We start from the raw sequence: 10,449 nt of genomic DNA, 5'->3' as shown, positions 1-10,449 counted from the left end.
GTCCAATTCCCAGCCCCACACAACATTGTCCCCAAGAATCACACCATTATCCCAAGATTATTTTCCAAATTACTCTTGAACTCTGTCAGGCTTAGTGCTGTGACCATTCTCCTGGGAAGCCTGTTCAGTGCCCATCCTCCCCTCTGGGTGAAGAGCCTTTTTCTAATACCCAACCTAAACCCTCTGATACAGCTTCAGGCCGTTCCTTCATGTCCTGTCACTGGTTACCACAGAGAAGAGACCAGTTTCTGTCCAAATCCTTCACGAAGCTGTTGAGCACAGGGCTGAGCATGGAGCCCTGTGGAACTCCCCAGTGACAGGTCACCAGTCTGGTGTTGCCCCATTCACTGTGACCCTTTGTGCCTGTCCCTGAGTCAGTTGATCACCCATCACATAATTTGTTTATCCAGCTGTGAGCTGGACATTTTCTCTAGAAGGACTTCTCAAGACTGGAGGGCCAATACTGAAAGCTTTACTGAAATCCAGAGAGATTGCATCAACTGGCTTCCCTTGATCACCTAGGTGGGTTATCTTGTCATGAAAGGACATCAGGTTTGATAAGCAGGATTCCCCCTCATGAAGCTGCGCCATCTGAGACTAGCAACTGTGTTGCTCTTCAGGTGTTTTTCATTATTTCCCAAAATAATCCTTCTGTAATTTTACTGTACATTGAAGTGAAACTGACAGGCCTGTCGTTTCCACAGTCCTCTTTCCTGCCCCTTTTTGAAATCTGGAACAATGTTCATCAGCTCCAATCACCTGGGACATCTCTGGATTACCAAGATAGCTCAAAAATCAAAATAGGATTTGCCATGACATCATCAAGTTCTTTGAGGAAGCCCATCAGGCCCCACAGATTTGTAGATGTTCAACTGGAGCAGCAGATCCTGCACTACTTCAGGGTCAACTGGGAGTTGATCATTCTCACAGTCAGGGGGAGACTCTCCAGCTCAGGGTACTGAAACCCCCTTGGTTCATTATCCACGTTGAAGACAGAGGCAAAGAATGTGTTAAACACTCCTGCCTTGTCCCTGTGCCTCTCAGCAGGTATTTCTAATTGCCACTAATTTGGCATTCACAGTGATCTGATTCTGTTTTTCTGTGCATGAAGGAATACTCCAGGTTAGAAGAAAGGACTGGATAAGTGAATGCATGAAAATAAAACACCCAGAATGGGTCAGAATTCACAGGAATACAAAATAAAATGAAACTTCACTTTAAGTTTCATCAGCTAAGAGAAATATTAAGGCAGCCATTCTACACAGTTGAAAGGGATGGCTGAGAGCTGGCTTTCACCAACCCTACCCTTTGTTTTCATTATATTAGTCTTTATTCAATGTATTGGCACAGCTGATTTGTGATCATTAGCTTGGAACATCACCAGACTTTTCACTCCTCCCAAGATGGCTGCAGGAGTGACTTTTATATGAACTGTTACCAAATCAGGCTAAAATATTCCATGCTAAAAGCTGCTCAAGAAAATCTGGGCCTTTGGAAACTATTTTCTGTTAAGAATTTGCTTTATTTCTATAATTCTTTCTCTGTTGCTTCTCATTCTACTAGTATTTTTTATAGTCTTGAGGTGGAAACCAAGGTTCTCCACTCTTGCTGGGAAATTTTGACTGTATCTTCAGTTAGTTACGTGCAATGGAACAAACAGAAAAAAAATACACACACACACATGTATATACATATCATGCATGTATAGTGTACAACATGGTAATCCAACAAGGACTCCAGGGAACATAAAAAATGCACTGCAACTGAACTGCATAAATTTTGCTGCCTCAAGGCTGGGAAAACCCTAATAAATTGTTATTGGTATTTCCATTATTCCCAATTATTCCACTGTGATATTGCAGGAACAAAGGCACTATTTCTGGAAAAAATACACAAAAAATTTGAGGAAAGAGGGGGAGGAGGAAAAAGAGGACTCCAGAGCAAGTCTCCCCTTTTTCTTCTGTGACTGTAATTGTGCCTTTTTGTCAACTTCAAAATGGAAGTAGCTTCATAATAGCAATACCAGAAATTAAATCAGTGTACTCTGACTCCTCAGACTCAGACCTCATCACTGTCAGAAATGAAAGGACAGTGCCTGTGCTGTCCAAAGAGTCATTCTGCTGCTGCTGCTGCTAGGAACTGCAGTACTTCTGCAACCCTGACACTTAATCCCTTACATTAGAGCTCAGCACTGAGATCACCAACTAATTTCACAGAATCTACTCAGTATATGATTCAAGGACACCAGTTCCCTCCTTGAAAGGATTGCAACAGTTAGATTTTTCACAGACTTTCATAACTTCCTAGCAGTTCTATCACTAGGAGTACATATCTTCTCATCTGAGCTAGAGACCTGTGAGCCCATGCTGGATTCTAGCTGAACCATGCTGAACATGAAATGGCCTCACAAAATAGTGCAAGACCTTGGAAACAGGAGTGGAAATTGAGAGTAGTTAAATCTGAGAACATACACAAACACAAGGAGCAGACTGGCTGTCCTGGTTACAGCTGAGGTAGAATTTATTTCTTTTCAGTAGCTGTTACACTGCTGTGTTTTGGATTTAGAATAAGAATGGTGTTGATAACACACTGATGTTTTGGGTTTTGCTAAATAGTGTTTATCCTTAATCAAGGGCTCTCTTTTTTCCCTTGTCTCATGCTCTACCACTGAGGAGGTATGCAAAAAACCCAACAACTGGGAGGGAGCATAGCTGGACAGGTGACCTGAACTGGCCAAAGGGATATTCCACGCCACAGAATGTCACGCCCAGTCCATAAACTGGGGGGAGTCACCCAGAAGCTCGTCCAGTCTGGGTCCAGGAGTGGTGTCTGGCATCTGTCAGTGGGCAATGAGCAATTGCATTGTGCATCACTTGTTTTTTTCCCTTTTCACTATTCTTCTTCTTCTTCTTCTTCTTCACCTCTATTATTGTATTTTGCTTTATTTTCAATTATTAAATTGTTCTTAGCTCAACATGAAAATGTTACTTTGATTTTCCTCCCCTTTTCACTGGATTGCAGGGAGAAGGGAGGGAGGGAGGGAGTGGCTGTAAGGTGTTTCATTTCCATGGACCTGTGGGCTTAAAACCATGACACCACCTCACATATCTGACCCTGTTTGTACAATTGATTGACAATATAAATACTGAAACAAACAAGCCTGTCTGACTTCTGTGTTTATCATGCGCAAAACAAAGAAATTTCACCAAAAGGTTTAAAGGACTCATCAGACATACATAGCAGAAACTGTATTTTACAATAAAACCCTTTTCATTTGATATACCATCACAACTACTTGCATAAGTGCTGGATTTTACCAGTATCCTGTGTTACTTCACAATTATAAAATAAAATAGAAAAAATAGTTTCACTTAAGCTTACAAGACTTACTTATCCAGGACTAACCATTTCCCATTTCCTGTAAAGAGGATTAAAACAATCCGCATATAGTGCAGCTATTGGTATGGATCTAAACCAACGAGTTTCTCAATACAGCACATTTCAACATAGCACCATGAAGTGGTACAGATCAGCATTAGAAGTAGAGTAAGTTAAGTTCAATTAATCTTACTTGGCCTGGGTGTGGAAAACCTATCCAAGGAAGCAGAGAAAAAAATTGGAAAAAAAGGACAAATTTCAGTGTTAACTGAAGGTACTAGAAATGTCTCTAGAATCACTAGAAATGTCTCCAGAATTTCTGGAAACATGAGAATGTGGTTATGACATTGCAATTAGTTCAGCAGAAAAGCTTGGGAGCAATAGAGCAAGGGTCTAAGAAGAAAAACTGTTAACATTCGCACATCTATCTGAGGATGGCAAGGTTAAATTAGTTCTGTATTCTTTCTATATTTAACTGAAACATATATAGGTGGAAGAAAGATAAGTAAACATGAAATAATAAGTAATAAGATAAACACAGATGAAAATATGCTCACAGCCAGAGGTCTGCCAAGAGTGACAAGGGAGGCAGAAGGAATGAGAGAAACTTGCAGAACTGTAACTGTTGTGGAAAATTGAAGACGACAGAGAGTCTTGCCTCATCTCTTCTCCCTTATCGGTCCATTCCTGGGTATCAAGAAGCTACACTGAGTGGAGATGTCCAAATCAGTCATTAAGTATGTTATCTAACTACCAGCAGAACCATGGATGTTTTGTAAGGAAAAAAACCTTCCTCTGAAAACTTTATGAAAAAGCAACTTAGGCAAATAAGAGGCACACAGAAAAGAAATAACCTGCTGAAGATTACACAAAGACCTCCAGTTTTCCAATCATACCCATTGACAAGATGGACTTTATAGTCCTGATCAAGTAGCATACTGAAACACTGGTGGTCTCAGTAAAGCGTAAAAAGAAGTTTGGTTTTTTCACAGAGGATAGCACATCTGCCTCTCCAGCCTTTCCAGCTCTCCTTAGGCAGGACCAGCTGCTCATGAACTCTCTCTAAGGACCAGAGCGGCAGGAGACTGAATCAGAATGGAGTCATGCAGCTCATACTCTATACCAAACCTTGCAATTTATTCCATTGAGGCAGGGAATGTGTGATAATGAATTCCACACAAGAAACTGAAAAATTAAGGCATGGTTTCCCAGTATGAACAGTTTAGTTTTCTTTCTCAATTAGCAACAGAAAATGCTATCGATTTTTAATCCTTAATGTAGACAACGGTGTTACTTAACTATTAACTTGAAGGACACCTCTGGAAATGCTGGATAACAGAAATGGTATCTGCTCAGACCTCGAAAAAGCACTCTCAGATGAATGCAGCAACTGAAAACTCTTTTTGGCTGTAACTCTTCTTTGCTTCTAACTATGAAATCTGCTGTTGTACTTTAAACTTCAATTACATGTTATAGAGAGACAGAACATCTAAAATTGTAAGAGTAGTAGCATCAGAATCTTAGCAATTCAGAAACTTAACAATTCCAAAAATGTGCAGCATATATTTAAAGTGGTAAAACACAAAACATAACTTAGGAAAAAAATATCACAAAACCAAAACTCCTGCTTTTTTAATTTCACCAGTTAACACCTTTTTTGCTAACATATAACAAAGCAACTTGTGAAGAGGAGTGGAAATAATCAAAGCCACTTGATTCTTTCTTACAGAAGAAAAAAACATGTATTAACTGGGAGTATGCCATAGGAAATTGGTTAATTGTACTTTCTTAAGTGACTCTAACCAGATGTTACACACTGGACAATTAACTAGACAATTACTTAAGGGCTTTACTCAGCTGTAATTATAGAACAGAGATTAACAAAACTACACTTAACACAGGAAGGTCCTTCCTTAAATTAGTTTCACATGCCATTAAAGCAAGCAGCTTTTGAGCAAACTGCAGTTTTATAGATTGGTATATTATTTGCAATTACTGCTAATTGCTATGAGCAATGATTGCAATATCTCTGGAACACATTAGTTGCTGACTACTTGAATGTGGCAACTTCATGGCTAACAAGTGTACGTGTCACTGATGTATCATTACTTGTAAGTGACTGACAGAAGACTGACCTTTATTATTGGAATTACAATAGGCACTTTATCTCGCATAAGGGTAGGTCTGTACTTTTGTTCATAATAGGCCAGTTTATGTGTGCAAAGGTATCTAAAGTAGCAGTTAATCCTCAAACAGTCTCAGCTGGATCAGGGGATTATTCATGTAATCAAGTACAATACAAGTACTCATTATCAGGCACTCATGAAGCTGGAATAGTTGAAAGACTGTGACCAACACATGGGATGCACGATAACCTGCTTGTGAAGGAAGGTTCTCCTTCACACACCACACCATCTGGAATAAGGCAAGATAATAAACATCCCACTCCAGTGACAAACACATTTAAACTGTCCATGCTGTAGTACATATGTGACATGCAGATACCAGACACATGCTTGCTTTGAAAGAAGAGCACATTTTTTTCTAAGCTGACTTCAAGGAATAAACCATCAGAGAAGAGAGACACTTTCAGTCTCTAGGAATGATGATGCAATGCCTGCTTGTGCCACGTCTCCTGTAGTAGATAAACGTACAGCCTCACAGGCTACAGGAGCAGGTGGGGGATGCACTGAGCTGTGGAGACAAGACCTGGGGAGAAAAAAAATTCCAGTTAAAAAAATCTTACAAGTTATTTGAGACTCAAGCATAGACCTGACAAAGAACTTGTATCACTCATATTGATTAGATACATGACAATGCTTCTGAAGTTTTTTGAAGACGCATGATGGTGCTAAAAATCCTGATCACTACAGCCAGTGTGAGATGGGTAGGAAGCATTCCCATAGGTTACCAGATGATTACCTGACCAAGGTTAACCTTGGCATCAACAAAACTGATGCCCAGTGCAGATCCTCAGAAATCTGGAGTTATGGCACTGTCCTTATGCATATGAATGGGCATCACATACAAAAGAAAGGAAAGAACTAAGAGGAATGGAGCAAGGTATATGAATGACAAACCACTTTAATAACAACTATGGGCTAATGCATTTTTTAAAATGAAAAATATAATATCTAAGGACATCAAAAGTCAGACTTCACCTAGTGAATCCAGTTCCAGACTTTTCCTTATTGAGGAACAGTTGGAACTGCTGTCAGCAACCACTCTAGCAGGAATTCACACCCTGAATTCCACCCATTGTGGAAACATAATTCCTGAGACAGCAGACATGTGGCAAGCTGGTGAGCACTTGAATACAGTGGCTCTTTGTGACAGAAGCTTACAGGGACCCCAAGAAATAATCCAAGACCATTCACCTGACACCATGGCAAGATCAGCCATAGCTATGTCATTACTGACAAGTTTGTTTAACCTCCTCTTGCAGACCACCCAGAAGCTGCATTCAAGCAACTGATTCCCATGCCTCCTCTCCTACAGTTCAGAAGCACATGGGCATGCCATACATGTACCATTGGCACTACCAACAGGAGAAAGTTGATCTTTATATAGTGGCATTTTGTATATTTGCATATTATGCTTCTGGGCAGAATCTTCTCTGACAGGCTAAGTAACCCACCACTAGAATGCCCTGTTTGTAGTTAGATTAAATAGATCCCAGGTCTCTCTTATCAAATTCCACGCTCTTTCGCTCCTACTAGGCCACATCTCTCTTGGAGTACAGTGTCTAAAACAGGACCATGGTTTTACAACTGGATAGGGCAGAAGGCTGACTTCACGTGGGTTTTTTTCAAATCACATTCTTACTCAGAAAGGCTTTAAACTGATGGTTAATTATAACTAAAATCACATTTGTTATTTAAAATATTCCAGATACTTTGTAAGCATTGTGAAGGGTCTTATCACAACTGACATCTGGGGTTTCCCTTCTCTGCCTACTGCTAGGATGCGGCAGTTTTAATTGCTGTCAATGATTCTGTCTGGTATTCCTTAGAACTGGAGAATGGATTCAAAAATTTCTCTGTACATAGGATCAAGGGCCTAAAAGATACTTGCTGACTTATTAAAGCCTTGTCCCCTACAATATACCACTGTCAAATTTACTCAATGTAATCAGCTTCCTAAGGATTTCATTTTCTCTCACTCCTTTTGAAAGAAGGCTGAAGTGGCAGTTCAGGGTCTCTCACAAGTGGCTCACACTCATGCATGATTCTTCCAGTACTGTGTCATACCTCAAATCACTCTCCTATCACTATGAACCTAATTGATTTGACATAGTTTTGAAAAGTACTTATATCCTTCTGCCTCAATTTAGCCAGGGAAACTGAAATAACTGAGAAGCCATGATAGCCCAGGGAATCCCTTCCTCCTGCAATAAATCCTCTGTCAGGAGTCAGCTACTTTAGAAATCAAGACAGTAAAAGCCCCTTCTTTCTCAAATATCAAAGCTGACTCTGAAAACATTTTCAAAATCCCCCATAACAACCAAGACTGCAAACTCAAGTTTACCACTGCATTCTAATACTAAGGGAAGCCTAAAATCTGTTTATTTAGTAACTTAAAGAAAAATATGAGACCATGGAACCTTTAATTCAGAATTTTGATTGCAAGAACTGATTTGAAATTTAGACAACCACTAACAATCCAAATAAATCTACTTTCTTCAGCCCTATATATGACTAATTCCTTCTGTTTCGGAGCACCAAACAAGCAGCTTAACCAATCAATGCTTTATTACATTGTCTTCAAGCTGGAGGCTCCTGACCTTTCAAGGGAAATATATCAGAAGCCTATTCTTGTAGACATGCATACTGAAACAACAACAAAGTCATAGATTTTAGTGAAGAGGTATGTAGGCATTTCCAATTACATAACTTGCATATTTCTTTTAACTTTGAAAGGACGACAGTTATGAAATTACTGACTCTGCTTGAAGGATCATGAAATATAAATTAATAAATCTCCTAAAAATTTTAAACATGTTTTTATCATGGCCTTTAGGTAAAACAATTCTTTTCAGGCCTTTTGAATAAATTTGGGAAGACAAAAAATTAGCTCTGTACATAAGCAAAGTGCATCAACATTTTGACAGCATATAAATTTCACGTACTTAATTCCCATTAAATCAGAACACTTCTGTACTAAAGTCCAGGTTCTACTCACGGTCTTAAACCCTTCCTTTATTAAGATATGCCCTACATATTTCTAATGCTTTGCCAGAAATTGCAAAGATACAGAGGACATCAGCCCAAGCAACGGACAGCATTAGTGGCCACTGAAAGCACCCTTGATTACAGTTTCTAACCACCCATGATGTCTAAACCAAGCATGTTGGCAAGAAAATCTAACTGAAAAGAAAAAAACATGAAGAAGGACTGCAAAATTGGAGGCAGCAACATCACATACCGTGACACAGAGAATGACAGGAACAATATAAGGCAGACAGCAGCCACTGACCCTAATCCAACAGCAGTCATGTATTGTAGAGTGGGTGATAAATCTGAAAGAAAGCATCAAACAATTCAAACAAACCAATCAAATAGTGCAGCATCAGTCTGCTCATAGCTGAAGTATAGCAAAAAAATCCAGATACTGGATGTACAGCTCAGTTAATGAGAGTAATGGAGCTGACTACCTAGTAGTTACCATCCAGCTGAGGAATAAAGATTAATTAGAGTATTAAAAAAATTATTGGTAAAAAATATACCTGCCCTTATAGCACTATAACACCAGTTTCCATCAGCAAATTACACATCTCTAGAGAAGATGCCAGCCCTGCATAAAGGTTACAGAATTGTCTTCCCTCCATATTGTAGACTGAATATCATGAAAAACCCTAAAACTTCATTTAACTTCTTTGTGGCAAAAGAAAGTGTGCTTTTAATACAGTTTTCTACCATTTTTTATGACAATGATCTATCACACAATATCTAGCTAGATGGCACCTGAAACAGGGCCATTTGGATTAGATTTAATTTGCAGATTTGCCTTCCACAAGTTGAATTAAGAAATATTTCTCAAAGGATTCAGGAAGCCAAAAATACTGTCAGCCTCTCCAGCTGCAGAAGTACATTAGGGTAAAGGACACTTTGACTATAAGTCCATTGGATATAAAGGCAAATAGATTTACATCAAAGGCCTGACCAGTCCTTCTCTCTTCTTTCTGTGCTCATTCTTTTAAAATCCACCTATTTGTAAGACAGCCTCTGTTGATGTGCTGCATGTTGATAAATGACAAATTCAGAACAGAACAGTTCTCTGCCTTTCCATAGTTATTCTACAGCTATGCCTAAACAGTCCTAGCAATGGAACCGTTGAACTTAAGGAGTCTTTGATCTTAGCACAGTCTCCACAACAAAGAGCTGCCTGGATTACATTCTAAGTGTGGTGATAAATGAGCTAGGTCCTAAGAGTAATTAAAGAAAGAGTAGCTAAACAAAACCTAGAAATAAACAGAGTTGTCACCACAAGATCAGTTTTAGTAATAATTTGATATGGAGGAGGTGCACCTCAAACACTCCATGCGTCACATGATTTGACATCATTCCAAAGTACTGCCTCATTTTCCAGCATTACTGCCTTTCCTAACTCAAATTTGCAAGACTTTCAATTCAAAAGCAGATTTTAGGGCTCATAGGAGACTCCATTGGTGTTACCTTCTTTGTCAGCAGAGTTTGCTTTTTGCTGAGACATGAGGTGTGAAGAGGAGTTTCAGCTATGGTGGAAAGGAAGGAAACAAGTGGATCCCAAACTGCTCTGACCAAAACTCATTAATTGGAAATATTTTAAAGTCAAAAAGTAAATCAAAATAAAACCACACTGAGAAATTTACAGGGTTTTAAAGTTATGCTACTTTTATACTTAAGAAACTGTACTTACCAGTATTCAAATTAGCCATATTTTTCATTTTTGCACAGTATCTTCTGGTTTTTTTAAGACTGTAAAATTCTTGATGGGCCATCTATCTGAACATTCTAAAATAAAAAATATCGCCTCTAAAAGCTAAAGCATATTGTGGCGATGTGTTTCCAGTTTTTGTTGTTGTTGGGGTTC

The 10,449-nt window shown here is 39.0% G+C and overlaps 1 protein-coding gene across 7 annotated transcripts in view; it reads right to left on the bottom strand.

Moving 5' to 3' along the window:
• Positions 1-3,223: 3,223 nt before the first annotated feature.
• SUSD1 (sushi domain containing 1) overlaps positions 3,224-10,449 on the bottom strand; it is a 43,473-nt gene continuing 36,247 nt past the window's right edge. For 5 of the 7 annotated variants that reach the window (XM_054652932.2, XM_054652929.2, XM_054652930.2 and 2 more), the window contains 2 exons: positions 8,803-8,896; positions 3,224-6,087 (listed from right to left, as the gene is read on the bottom strand). In XM_054652932.2, the coding sequence (XP_054508907.2) occupies positions 5,949-6,087; positions 8,803-8,896 (233 nt within the window). In that variant the 3' untranslated portion in view covers positions 3,224-5,948. Of the gene's footprint in view, positions 6,088-8,802; positions 8,897-10,052; positions 10,112-10,449 lie in introns of all 7 variants that reach the window. The other 2 variants (XR_013179845.1, XM_077171432.1) reach the window with 2 other exon arrangements.

Source organism: Agelaius phoeniceus, chromosome Z (genome assembly GCF_051311805.1).
Source record: "Agelaius phoeniceus isolate bAgePho1 chromosome Z, bAgePho1.hap1, whole genome shotgun sequence".
Taxonomy (NCBI): domain Eukaryota; kingdom Metazoa; phylum Chordata; class Aves; order Passeriformes; family Icteridae; genus Agelaius; species Agelaius phoeniceus.
Note: the sequence above shows the minus strand (reverse complement) of the source record. Positions and strands in the feature narration are given on the sequence as shown.